Genomic DNA, 14,095 nt, shown 5'->3' on the forward strand with positions numbered 1-14,095 from the left:
GGGACGAGTTTAGTATGGGATTATAGTCGGCATGGGTCTGTTTCTGTGCTGTATGACTCTCTGACTCTATCTCAGAGACTGTTTAGGGGTCAACCACATTTTTATTGGTCAGGGGTCGTATGTTGGCCAGACTAGGTAAGGAAAGCAGATTTCCTTCCTCCAAAGGGCACTGACGAACCAAATGGATTTTAACAACAGTCGGTTAGCTTCACGATCGCTTTCAGTGAGGTGAGCCTTCTATCCCAGAGTAATTTAATTTAAACTTTCCCCAGTTGCTCGGGTGGGTATTGAACAGTCACAGAACCTCTAGCCCAGGCTCCGGTGTTGCCATTTCAGTAATAAGGCCATTATCAACCATATCCCTACAATAAGGCTGAAGCAGTGGTGATCTGAGCTAAAAGATTCCACAGGAAGTTGAAGCAGGAATAGGCCATTCAGCCCTTCAAACCTGCTCCACCATTCAATACTCAGCACCTTGTTCCCCAGTTACACCCCATACCCTTTGATCTCTTCAGTCCTGAGAACATTCAATACTTGGCCTTCAAATGCTTTTTGTGGCAGAGAATTCCACAGGGTTGAAGATTTAGGGCGGCGTGGCGTCTCAGTGGTTAACACTGCTGCCTCACAGTGCCAGGGTCCCAGGTTCGATTCCAGCCTTGGGCAGCTGTCCGTGTGGAGTTTGCACATTCTCCCCGTGTCTGCGTGGGTTCCCTCCGGGTGCTCTGGTTTCCCCCCACAGCCTGAAGATGTGCAGATTAGGATGGATTGGCCATAAGAAATTGCCCCGTAGCATCCACAGATGTGCAGGCTAGGTGGATTGGCCATGCTAAATTACCTCATAGTGCCCAAGGATGTGTAGGTTAGGGTGGATTGGCCGTGCTAAATTACCTCATAGTGCCCAAGGATGTGTAGGTTAGGGTGGATTGGCCGTGCTAAATTACCCCATAGTGCCCAGGTTAGGGTGGATTGTCCGTGCTAAATTACCCATAGTGCCCAGGTTAGGGTGGATTGTCCGTGCTAAATTACCCATAGTGCCCAGGTTAGGGTGGATTGGCCGTACTAAATTGTCCCATTATGCCCAGGGATGTGCAGGTTAGGATGGATTAGCTGTGATAAATTGTTCCATAGTGCTCAGGGATGTGTAGGTTAGGGTGGTTTGGCCATGCTAAATTGCCCCATAGTGTGGAGGGCGGCTAATGTTGTACCACCTTTTAAGAAAGGTGGGAGAGAGAAAGCAGGAAATTATAGACCAGTTAGTCTGACCTCAGTAGTGAGAAAGATGCTGGAGTCTATTATAAAGGATGAAATTACGACACATCTGGATAGTAGTAACAGGTTAGGTCAGAGTCAGCATGGATTTATGAAGGGGAAATCATGCTTGACTAATCTTCTGGAATTTTTTGAGGATGTAACTCTGAAGATGGACGAGGGAGATCCAGTAGATGTAGTGTACCTGGACTTTCAGAAAGCTTTTGATAAAGTCCCACATAGGAGGTTAGTGATCAAAATTAGGGTGCATGGTATTGGGGGAAAAGTACTAACTTGGATTGAAAATTGGTTGGCTGATAGGAAACAAAGAGTAGTGATAAACAGCTCCATTTCGGAATGGCAGGCAGTGACCAGTGGGGTACCGCAGGGATCAGTGCTGGGACTGCAGCTTTTTACAATATATATTAATGATATGGAAGATGGTATTAGCAATAAGATTAGCAAATTTGCTGATGATACTAAGCTGGGTGGCAGGGTGAAATGTGAGGAGGATGTTAGGAGATTACAGGGTGACCTGGACAGGTTAGGTGAGTGGTCAGATGCATGGCAGATGCCGTTTAATGTGGATAAGTGTATGGTTATCCACTTTGGTGGCAAGAACAGGAAGGCAGATTACTACCTAAATGGAATCAATTTAGGTAAAGGGGCAGTACAGAGAGATCTGGGTGTTCTTGTACACCAGTCAATGAAGGTAAGCATGCAGGTACAGCAGGTAGTGAAGAAGGCTAATAGCATGCTGGCCTTCATAACAAGAGGAATTGAGTATAGAAGCAAAGAGGTTCTTCTGCAGCTGTACAGGGCCCTGGTGAGACCACACCTGGAGTATTGTGTGCAGTTCTGGTCTCCAAATTTGAGGAAAGACATTCTGGCTATTGAGGGAGTGTAGCATAGGTTCACAAGGTCAATTCCTGGAATGGCGGGACTACCTTACGCTGAAAGACTGGAGCAACTGGGCTTGTATACCCTTGAGTTTAGAAGACTGAGAGGGGATCTGATTGAGACATATAAGATTATTAAAGGATTGGACACTCTGGAGGCAGGAAACATGTTTCCGCTGATGGGTGAGTACCGAACCAGAGGACACAGCTTAAAAATACTGGGTGGACCATTTAGGACAGAGATGAGGAGAAACTTCTTCACCCAGAGAGTGGTGGCTGTGTGGAATGCTCTGCCCCAGAGGGCAGTGGAGGCCCAGTCTCTGGATTCATTTAAGAAAGAGTTGGATGGAGCTCTCAAGGATAGTGGAATCAAGGGTTATGGAGATAAGGCAGGAACAGGACACTGATTAAGGATGATCAGCCATGATCATATTGAATGGTGGTGCAGACTCGAAGGGCAGAATGGCCTACTCCTGCACCTATTGTTTATTGTCTATTCTGCAGGAATGTGCAGGTTAGGGTGGCTTGGCCATGCCAAATTGTCCCATAGTGTCCAGGGATGTGCAGGTTAGGGTGGATATGCCGTTGGGAAGTGCAGGGTTTCAAGGATGGGGTGGGTCTGGGTGGGATGCCCTTCAGAGGGTCACTGTGGATTTGATGGGCTGAATGGCCTGCTTCCGCACTGTAGGGATTCTATGCTGAAAGGTTGGGATGGTGGCTGACTCTGTTCCATCTTTTCACTGGTACAGGAGCCCGTTCGGGAAGGTGCGTCACCGAATTGGAAGAGAAAGGAGAAGATCTGCCACGTCACCAAATCCTGGCACAATTACATGTGCAACGTAGGTCAGACCAGACCCTCGGTTTGGGGGGCGGGGTGGGGGGGGGGTGCGATGAAAGGGTTGGAGGGCATGTTGGCAGGTGTCTCACCTCACAAGTTTCAATCACATGACCTTCCTGTTCCCAACTGCCCCGCCTCTAAGATGATGCCATTGGCTGCCCGAGACATCTATTTTCACTGCACCCCACCTCCTCTCGAACCAATTGAAATGCACAAGGAGTTTCAGTTTATCCAATCGGATGATTCACGTGAAACGGTCCCTCCTTGTCCATGAATACTTTCAGACGCAACAAATTGTAAAAGTTTGAAAACTCTCTTTGGTTTTTTTTTCCCCAGGGCTTAGCCTGCTATGGGGTGCGAGAGGTCGACCTTTGATTAGGGACCATCAGAGTTTAATATAGAGGGCTTTCGCAGCTGCATTGCATGCTGGGTTAGCTCTGCCTCCATTGCTTCCTATGTGGGACAAAGGAAGAGGGGATGAGTCCAATTGCAGAAATATCCCCCCTTGCTGTTTTTTTTCACCATGGGTATTGGCTTGTCTTCTGTGCCTTGTGAGGTAGAGGGAGTGAGACCCCTGTGAACTGAAGGGGGAAACGATAACACGATGGGATTTCCCACTCGGAATTTTCCCGCTTTTAACTGGAGAGGAGATCTTCCTGATTGTCCACAGAGCGCGATGATTAACAATCGTCTTCTCTCTTTGGGATGGACAGGAAGTAATCCAGGATTTCCAAGCTTCTGTTCTGCAAGTTTCTGACTCCCCGTACGATGAACAGTGAGTACCACCTTTTATTTTGTCAGGAGGGTGACGCAGTCCTGGGTAGGTAGGTGGGATTAAGGCGCTGGTCCAGGAAGAAGCTGCCCCACCCCATCCACCACCTCCAGCGTTCACTCCTTCACCACTGCCACTGAGCTGTAGCTGGGGTTTGACACGTCACTTTGAATGGCTTGATGGGCTAAATGACCCACTCCTGTTCCTGCTTCTCAAGCTCTCCAACCGCACCTTCCAAACCCACGACCGCTACCATCAAGAAGGAAGCAGACCCAGGGAGCATCACCAGCCACCTATTCCACCTTGAGTCAGAGATACGTCAGTCTTCCTTCTGTATCACTGGGTCAAAATCCTCCAATCCTCTCCCGATCGGCACTGTGTAAGTGTCCCTGTCTAACACAGGAACTTGCAGCTGTTCAAAGTGGCAACTCCCCGTCACCTCAAGGAACGAGCGACAAATGGTGCCACCGAACACTGACACCTTATACGCCGTAAAAGAATTTGAAAAAAATTGAAGAGCAGAAGTGGATTGAGGGGCTGAGTGGCTTCCTGTTTGTGAAAAAGAACATAACTCTATCAACAGTAGGGGGCGTTTTATTCACATGATCGGGAGACTTTGAGATATTAAGGAGTGGAGAGATATGGACCAAGAGCAGGCAGAAGGGATTAGTTTAATTATGTTTAACACAACAGTGTGGGCCAAAGGGCCCGTTCCTGTGCGTACTGTTCTATGTTACACAATTCGCCCTTCCAGTCTGATTACATTAGTCTCTTAGACAACAGTCAATCACCTCGGACAAACATGTCAAAATAAACTCTGTTGATGCTTCAGACGGGTGGAGAGAAGCTGAGGGAGGGGCCAACACTTAGGGAAGGGGCATTCCTAAGAGACAGGGCACTCCTGACGAGTAAAGCCACATAGTGGGATAGAAACAGGACTGGTAGATAGCCACGAGGTAGGACTGAGAATCAGAGCTGGAGGATGGGCTGAGAGGTTAGATTTGGACCAGGCTTGATAGGTCTAGGAGGGTGTGTAAAAGGGAGAGGGGGGGTCTGGGAAAATTGTCAATAAAAGGGACCCGGGAGGGTAGACCTGAAGGAAATGAATGGAGCAAGTGTATAGTTTAGTAACATTTGGAATTTATTTACCTTGGTGCTTTAACCAAGGCACCGTTTCCATAGGAAGAGATGATTTTAGATTTGGGAAGTTGGGGAGGGGGGTAATCTATCAATAGTCTGCGGTTTGGCCTTAGACGATCAGGAAAAAGACCTAGGAGTCGTGTCTTTTAGACAGGTCTTTTAGACAGGTCTTTTAGATGGTGTTTGGAGTCACGCTGAGGAAGTGGAGGTGGGGGCTGGAGATCTTGGAGTCGGGTTTTGTCTTGGATCTGGGTTTTGCCTGGGAGATGGATTTGGGAGTCAGGCCGAGGAAACAGTACCCTGAGACTGGGACATAAGCCTGAAAATCAAGATGGGAGTCAGGCTGGCCTAGCATCAAACATGAGAAACAGGTCGAGGAAACGGGCCTGGGAGATGGGGCTGGCCTAGGCAACGGGCCTGGGAGATGGGGCTGGCCTAGGCAACGGGCCTGGGAGATGGGGCTGGTCTAAGCAACGGGCCTGGGAGATGGGGCTGGCCTAGGCAACCGGCCTGGGAGATGGGGCTGGCCTAGGCAACGGGCCTGGGAGATGGTGCTGGTCTAGGCAACGGGCCTGGGAGATGGGGCTGGCCTAGGCAACGGGCCTGGGAGATGGGGCTGGCCTAGGAAACAGGCCTGGGAGATGGGGCTGGCCTAGGAAACAGGCCTGGGAGATGGGGCTGGCCTAAGCAACCGGCCTGGGAGATGGGGCTGGCCTAGGCAACAGGCCTGGGAGATGGGGCTGGTCTAGGCAACAGGCCTGGGAGATGGGGCTGGCCTAGGCAACAGGCCTGGGAGATGGGGCTGGTCTAGGCAACAGGCCTGGGAGATGGGGCTGGCCTAGGCAACGGGCCTGGGAGATGGAGTTGGCCTAGGCAACGGGCCTGGGAGATGGGGCTGGCCTAGGCAACGGGCCTGGGAGATGGGGCTGGCCTAGGCAATGGGCCTGGGAGATGGAGTTGGCCTAGGCAACGGGCCTGGGAGATGGGGCTGGCCTAGGCAACGGGCCTGGGAGATGGGGCTGGTCTAGGCAACAGGCCTGGGAGATGGGGCTGGCCTAGGCAACAGGCCTGGGAGATGGAGCTGGCCTAGGCAAAGGGCCTGGGAGATGGGGCTGGCCTAGGCAACGGGCCTGTGAGATGGGGATGGCCTAGGCAATGGGCCTGGGAGATGGGGCTGGCCTAGGCAACGGGCCTGGGAGATGGGGCTGGCCTAGTAAATGGGCCAGGAGATGGAGCTGTTCTAGGAAACGGGCCTGGGAGATGGCGCTGGCCTAGGAAACAGGTCTGGGAGATGGTGCTGGTCTAGGAAACAGGCCTGGGAGATGGTGCTGGTCTAGGAAACAGGCCTGGGAGATGGTGCTGGCCTAGGAAGGTTAGATCTCACGGAATACAGGGAGAACTAGCCATTTGGATACAGAACTGGCTAAAAGGTAGAAGACAGAGGGTGGTGGTGGAGGGTTGTTTTTCAGACTGGAGGCCTGTGACCAGTGGAGTGCCACAAGGATCGGTGCTGGTTCCCCTACTTTTTGTCATTTACATAAATGATTTGGATGCGAGCATAAGAGGTACAGTTAGTAAGTTTGCAGGTGACACCAAAATTGGAGGTGTAGTGGACAGCGAAGAGGGTTACCTCAGATTACAACAGGATCTGGACCAGATGGGCCAATGGGCTGAGAAGTGGCAGATGGAGTTTAATTCAGATAAACCAGAGGTGCTGCATTTTGGGAAAGGAGATCTTAGCAGGACTTATACATTTAATGGTAAGGTCCTAGGGAGTGTTGCTGAACAAAGAGACCTTGGAATGCAGGTTCATAGCTCCTTGAAAGTAGAGTCGCAGGTAGATAGGATAGTGAAGAAGGCGTTTGGTATGCTTTCCTTTATTGGTCAGAGTATTGAGTACAGGAGTTGGGAGGCCATGTTGCGTCTGTACAGGACATTGGTTAGGCCACTGTTGGAATATTGTGTGCAATTCTGGTCTCCTTCCTATCGGAAAGATGTTGTGAAACTTGAAAGGGTTCAGAAAAGATTTACAAGGATGTTGCCAGGGTTGGAGGATCTGAGCTGTAGGGAGAGGCTGAACAGACTGGGGCTGTTTTCCCTGGAGCGTCGGAGGCTGAGGGATGACCTTATAGAGGTTTACAAAATTATGAGGGGAATGGATAGGATAAGTCCAGAACTAGAGGGCATAGGTTTAGGGTGAGAGGGGAAAGATATAAAAGAGACCTAAGGGGCAACTTTTTCACACAGAGGGTGGTATATGTATGGAGTGAGCTGCCAGAGGAAGTGGTGGAGGCTGGTACAATTACAGCATTTAAGAGGCATTTGGATGGGTACATGAATAGGAAGGGTTTGGAGGGATATGGGCTGGGTGCTGGCAAATGGGACTAGATTGGGTTGGGATATCTGGTCGGCATGGACGGGTTGGACTGAAGGGTTTGTTTCCATGCTATACATCGCTATGACTCATCCATGCCAACCAGATATCCTAAATTAATCTTGTGTCATTTGCCAGCTTTTAGCCCATATCCCTCCAAACCTTCCTATTCATACACCCATCCAGATGCCTTTTAAATGCTGTAATTGTACCAGCCTCCACCACTTCCTCTAGCAGCTCATTTAATATATACACCACCCTCTTTCAAGTCTTTCCCCTCTCATTGGATACCTACGACCTCTAGTTTTGGACTCCCTTACCCTATCCATGCCCCTCATGATTGTATAAACCTCTAGAAGGTCACCCCTCAACCTCCAACACTCCAGGGAAAACAGCCCCAGCCTGTTCAGCCTCTCCCTATAGCTCAAACCCTCCACCCCGGCAACGTCCTTGTAAATCTTTCGGTTCCTTTCAAGTTTAACAATATCTTTCCTGTAGCAGGGAGACCTGAATTGATTGCAGTCTTCCTTAAGTGCCTTGTGTATCAATGTCCTGTGAGAGGCGCAACATGACCACCCAACTCCTACACTCATTGGACTGACCAATAGAGGCAAGCATACCAAACCTTTTCTTCATCACCCTGTCTACCTTTGACTCAAGGCACCATGTACTTGCGTCCCAAGGTCTCTGTTCGGCAGCACTCCCCAAGGCGCTACCATTAAGTGTGATGGATTCCATCCCTGTGTGGTGACATGTCTCAATGAACCAGCCATTCTGCTGTAATCATGTTGCTTCCTAAATCTCATATTTCCTTTATCAAAGGGTTGCTGCTCAAATGCCCACCATCCATTACGAGATGCCCAATGGCTACAACTGCGACTATGGGGCTGAGAGACTGCGGATACCTGAAGGCCTATTTGATCCCTCCAATGTCAAGGTATGAGTGTGGGATTAAGGCTGTGTTGCGCTTGGTCACTGCCAGCCTGTTAAACCTGTGCAGGGAATCAGACTGCTTGTATCCCAGGGCATGTAGCCCGATTGTGAACTGACAAATACACTAGAACCCAGGCCAGCTCAGTGGCTCAGTGGTCGGCACTACTGCCTCACAGCGTCAGAGACCCGGGTTCGATTCCGCGCTCAGGTGACTGATCGTACGGAGGTGGAACGTTCTCCTCGTGTCTGCGTGGGTTTCCTCCCAAAGATGTGCAGGTTAGGGTGAAATGGCCATGCCAAATTGCCGTATCTTGCCGAAGGATGTGCAGGCGCTCGGTGGGTTAACTAGGAGAAAGTGAGGGCTGCAGATGTTTGAGATCAGAGTCGAGACTGTGGCGCTGGAAAAGCACAGCAGGTCAGGCAGCGTCCGAGGAGCAGGAGAATCGATGTTTTGGGGAAGAGCCCTTCGTCAGGCTGGATTGGCCGTGGGAAATGCAGAGTAGGGGGTGGGTTTGGGTGGGATGCTGTTTGGATGGATTGTGTGGACTCAATGGGCCGAATGGCCTGCTTCCACACTGTAGGGATTCCATGATTTCGATGACTCCAACCCATTAGTAGCTTTGAACAATTGCTACAGCTAATTATTTATAAGCAAATTTTCCCTGGCTTTGCTTATGGTAGTTTTTTTTTCCCTTTTCTTTTTCTCAACACCGGACACTCCAGATTTTTTTTTTCTTTTTTTTATTTAACCCCCACACTACCGCCTAACTGCGGTAGTGCTTATTTTATCCCCAGCACCCATGGTGTGTGTGGGCAGGTGTGAGACACAGTGAAAGACACAAAGTGCACGAATCTTTATTCAATTCCCACCACCAGGAAGATAGGAAACACCCGAGTGGCCAGTGACAAGTAGTGCCCTTCGCATCAAAGGGCAATGCTGTGTGATCAAAAAAGTGAAGGGGAGGGCAGGGATTAAATCAAAATGGAGTTGGAGGGAGAAATAATGCACTCCACTCCCTGCGGCGCCCACCTCTCCCTGAACAACTCCAGGGTGTTGGTGGAGACCGCGTGCTCCTTCTCCAAGGACACCCGGGCTCACATTCCTATTTGTTTTTTTTTTACAGACACAGGGTCAGAGTCACAGTCACACACTGATCCAATCTCCCACATTCCTATTTGTATCTGTCAGCCAGGGCTCCCTGATTGGATCAGATTAACAGCCCCAATCAGGGAACTCATGTTCTATCAGGTATACCTGGCTGATTGGCCGCACGTCCCAAGAACAGCTTCTTCCCCCCTGTTATTAGACTTCCGAATGGACCTCTCACATTTTAAACTTAGTGTTGGTCTCGCTCTCTGTGTACCTTCTCAGCAGCTGTAACATTGTATTCCTCGCTCTGTTCTATCACCCTAATGCCCTTGTATGGTATGAGCTGCCTGCATTGCACGCAAAACAAATCTTTTCACTGTATCCGGGACAATAATAAATCAAATCAAATCAAAACCTCATCCCTTAATGCAGCACAGGATGACAGGGATTAGGAGCAGGAGGAGGCCGTTCAGCCTCTCAAACCTATTCCGACATTCAACAAGGTCATAGCTGATCTTCGACATTGCCATTTTCCCGCACTATCTTGAATATCTAGAAATCTATCAATCTCTGACTCAAACATACTCAATGGCTGAGTCTCTGAAGGAGAGAACTCCTCAGACTGAGTGAGGAAACCCCTCCTCCCCCTGTCCTAAATGGGGTGACTCCCTTATTCTGCAACGGTGGCCCTTAAAAAGTCCAATCCTGATCCTGTACTTTATCTTGGAATCCCTGGAGCCCAGATGGGGCCCCCATCAAGTTTGCCCCGGCACTCCGACAGGCAGCAGTGCCAACCGCTTAGTCACTGTGCCACCTTATGTCTCGTCGCCTGTAGCTGCTTGTGTGTTCTGACCGCCTGTTTGTGTTCCCCCAGGGCCTGTCGGGCAACACCATGCTGGGTGTTAGTCACGTCGTCACTACCAGCATCGGGATGTGTGACATCGATATTCGGCCGGTGAGTGCATCGTCGGAGCATCCCCCTGAATCATCTCACAGAGTTGATCCCTTTGTTGACGGGTGCCTTGCGTTTTGCTGTTGAGCCAGGTGTTTCAAAGTCTACTATAATTTTGATCAATATGCCTAGAATTTGACTACTGCTGAAAAGAGAGACCGATTGTTGAAGCTTGCACCAGACGGACGAATGCAAAAAAATCACATCCATTGATATTTTTCCTGTGGTATAAATTGTTGTGATTGTTTGAGGTTTGGCATTCTTGCCAGTGTCCTGATACATAATGAGATGAAAAAAAACTTCGACAACAGGTCTCTCTTTGTAGCAGGACCATTTTTTAAAAAATTAGTTCATGGGATGTGGCATTTATTGCCCATCCCTGATTACCCAGAGGACATTTAAGCATCAACCACTTGCTGTGAGTCTGGAGTCACCGTAGGCCAGACCAGATAAGGATGGCAGTTTCCTTCCTTAAAGTAGGACATGAGTGAACCAGATGGGCTTTTCCAACAATCAACAACAGATTTATGGTCATCATTTGAACTTTTAATTCCAGATTTTTAAAAAAAATTGAATTCCGATTCCATCATGTATCACATCAGGATTTGAACGTGAGTCCCCAGAACATTACCTGGGTCTCTGGATTATCAGTTCAGTGATAATACCACTGGGCTGTCACCTCCACTTTAATGTTGAAACCTCTCGGGTCTCAGGAAAACCCAACTGGAACGGGGGTCTCACCTCAGAGACTGTAGCACACCAGTCAGGCCGACTACCCCTCGTGACAGTCCTGAAGAAGTATTGGACTCTCCTGCACCAATACTGCGACATCAATCCCAACCATGTCTCACCACCTTCGGACGCGCTAGGGCCTTGAACTATTGGGAGGTAATGGCCTGGTGGTATTATCACTGGACTGTTAACCCAGAGAACTGGGTAATGTTCTGGGGACCCAGGTTCAAATCCGACCATGGCAGATGGTGGAATTTGAATTCGATAAATATCTGGAATTAGGGATCTAATTGCTACCATAAATCCATTGCCAATTGTCGGAAAACCCCATCTGGCTCACTAATGCCCTTTAGGGAAGGAGGTCTGCCATTTTCTCATTGGAGAGAAGAAGGTTAGGAGGGGAATTTGATAGAGACATACAAGAGGATGAGATAGGGTAGACAGTGAAAGTCTTTTTCCTAAGATGAAGACATCAGCTTATACAAGGAGACATAGCTACAAATTGAGAGGTGATAGATTTAAGACAGATGTCAGAGGCAGGTTCTTTACTCAGTGAGCGATAAGGGCATGGAATGCCCTATAGTTAACTCAGCCACATTAGGGGCATTTAAACAATCCTTGGATAAGTACATGGATGATGATGGGATAGTGTAGAGGGATGGGCTTTGATTAGTTCACAGGTTGGCGCACCATTGAGGGCCGAAGGGCCCGTTCTGCGCTGTATTGTTCTATCCTTACCTGGTCTGGCCTACATGTGTCTCCAGACCCACAGTAAAGTGGTTGACGCTGAACTGCCCTCTGGGTAATTAGGGATGGGCAGTGAATGCTGCCTAGCCAGTGGACACCCTCATCCTTTTACAGAATAAAGAAATATATGCCAAGAAACAGGACAGCCCCCTCGTGGGCGGCACGGTGGCACAGTGGTTAGCACTGCAGCCTCACAGCACCAGAGACCCGGGTTCAATTCCCACCTCAGGCGACTAACTGTGTGGAGTTTGCACGTTCTCCCCGTGTCTGCGTGGGTTTCCTCCGGGTGCTCCGGTTTCCTCCCACAGTCACAAAGATGTGCAGGTCAGGTGAATTGGCCATGCTAAATTGCCCATAGTATTAGGAAGGGGTAAATGTAGGGGTATGGGTGGGTTGCGCTTCGGCGGGGCGGCGTGGACTTGTTGGGCCGAAGGGCCTGTTTCCACGCTGTAAGTAATCTAATCTAATCTAATCCTTTACATTAAGAGTAGCCGGGGCCAACCCCCAACTCCTTCAGATAAAAATCCAAACCACAGCCAAGAAAGTGACCTAGCCGGTTATCCAATATGACCGTGGTGTCCAGTCTCCTGAAGATGGACAGACTCTTCCCTGGTGACCTGTTTTGGTATATAGAAAATTCCAGCGCAGTACAGGCCCTTCGGCCCTCGATGTTGCACCGAGCTGTGAAACCAATCTGAAGCCCACCTAACCTACATTATTCCATTTTCATCCATACCTTTATCCAGTGACCATTTAAATGCCCTTAAAGTCGGCGAGTCTACTGCCATTGCAGGCAGGCGAAAGTGAGGGCTGCAGATGCTGGAGGTCAGAGACGAGAGTGTGGCGCTGGGAAAGCACGGCAAGTCAGGCAGCATCCGAGGAGCAGGAGGATCGACGTTTCGGGCAAAAGCCCTTCGTCAGGAATGAGGCTGTGAGCCGAGGGGTTGGAAAAATAAATGAGAGGAGGGGTGGGGCTGGGGGGAAGGTAGCTGACAGTGTGATAATTCGATGAAGGTGCGGGTAATGGTGATAGGTCAGAGTGGAGGGTGGAACGGGTAGGTGGGAAGGAAGATGGTCAAGAGGGCGGCGCTGAGTTGGAAGGTTGGATCTGGGATAATTGGTGGGGGGGGGTTGGGGAAATGACGAAACTGGTGAAAGCTTTAGATCTTTCATTAAGAACAGGGAGGGCGGTAGAAGAGGGGGAAGTGTGGCCCGGTTAGACAAGGACAGTAAAACAGTGGTTGAAAGAACTTTTGCTGAGGACTCGTCCACTGAGGTAGTGTGGGCTGAAGTTAGAAACAGGAGAGGAGAGGTCACACTGCTGGGAGATTTTTATAGGCCTCCACAGAGTTCCAGGGAGGTGGAGGAGAGGATGAGCAAAATGATTCGGGGCAGGAGTGAAAGGAACAGGGTGGTCATTATGGGTGACTTTAACTTCCCCAACATTGACTGGAAATGCTATAACTCTAGTACGTTGGATAGTTCAGTTTTTGTCCAATGTGTACAGGAGGGTTTCTTGACACAGTATGTCGAAGGGCCGACAAGAGAGGAGACCACACTGGGTCTGGTGCTTGGTAATGAACCAGGCCAGGTGTTTGATTTAGTGGTAGGTGAGCACTTTGGAGAAAGTGACCATAATTCAGTTACATTTAGTTTAATGATGGAAAGGGAGAGGTACATGCTATAGGGCAAGAGTTACAGATGGGGGAAGGGCAATTATAATGCGATTAGGCAAGCCTTAGGATGCATAGAATGGGGTAGCAAAATGCAGGGGATGGGGACAATCGAAATGTGGAGCTGGTTTAAGGAATAGATATTGTGTGTCCTTAATAGGTCAGGCAGGGAGGAAGTGATAAGGTAAGGGAACCGTGGTTTATTACAGAAATTGCATCTCTTGTGAAGCGGAAGAAGGAGGCGTATGTGTTGATGAGACAAGATGGTACAGATGAGGTGATCGAGAGTTACAGATCAGCTTGGAAGGATTTAAAGAGAGAGTTAGGAAGAGCAAAGGGAGGACACGAGCAGTCTTTAGCAGGTAGAATAAAGGAGAACCCTAAAGCTTTCTATAGGTATGTGAGGAATAAAAGGATGACTAGGGTAGGAATAGGGGCCAGTCAAAGACAGAAGTGGGAAGTTGTGTGTGGACCCTGTGGAGATCGGAGAGGTGCTAAATGAACATTTCTCATTGGTTTTCACTCAGGAAAAGGAGAATATTGTGGAGGAGAAGAATGAGATAAGAGATATTAGACTAGAAAGGGTCGGGGTTAGTTACGGACAGGTGTTATCAATTCTAGAAGGAGTGAAAGTAGACAAGGCCTCTGGGCTGGATGAGATTTATCCGAGGATTCTCTGGGAAGCTAGGGAGGAGGG

The 14,095-nt window shown here is 49.3% G+C and overlaps 1 protein-coding gene across 1 annotated transcript in view; it reads left to right on the plus strand.

Moving 5' to 3' along the window:
* Positions 1-14,095, plus strand: part of LOC140492687 (actin-like protein 6B) — a gene marked incomplete at its 5' end in the record, with an annotated part of 59,885 nt that overhangs the window by 23,553 nt on the left and 22,237 nt on the right. Inside the window, 4 exons of the mRNA XM_072591715.1 lie at positions 2,897-2,986; positions 3,699-3,760; positions 8,094-8,208; positions 10,169-10,249. Coding sequence (XP_072447816.1) covers positions 2,897-2,986; positions 3,699-3,760; positions 8,094-8,208; positions 10,169-10,249 — 348 coding nt within the window. The remainder of the gene's footprint in view (positions 1-2,896; positions 2,987-3,698; positions 3,761-8,093; positions 8,209-10,168; positions 10,250-14,095) is intronic.

Source organism: Chiloscyllium punctatum, chromosome 21, assembly GCF_047496795.1.
Source record: "Chiloscyllium punctatum isolate Juve2018m chromosome 21, sChiPun1.3, whole genome shotgun sequence".
NCBI classification, from domain to species: Eukaryota; Metazoa; Chordata; class Chondrichthyes; order Orectolobiformes; family Hemiscylliidae; genus Chiloscyllium; species Chiloscyllium punctatum.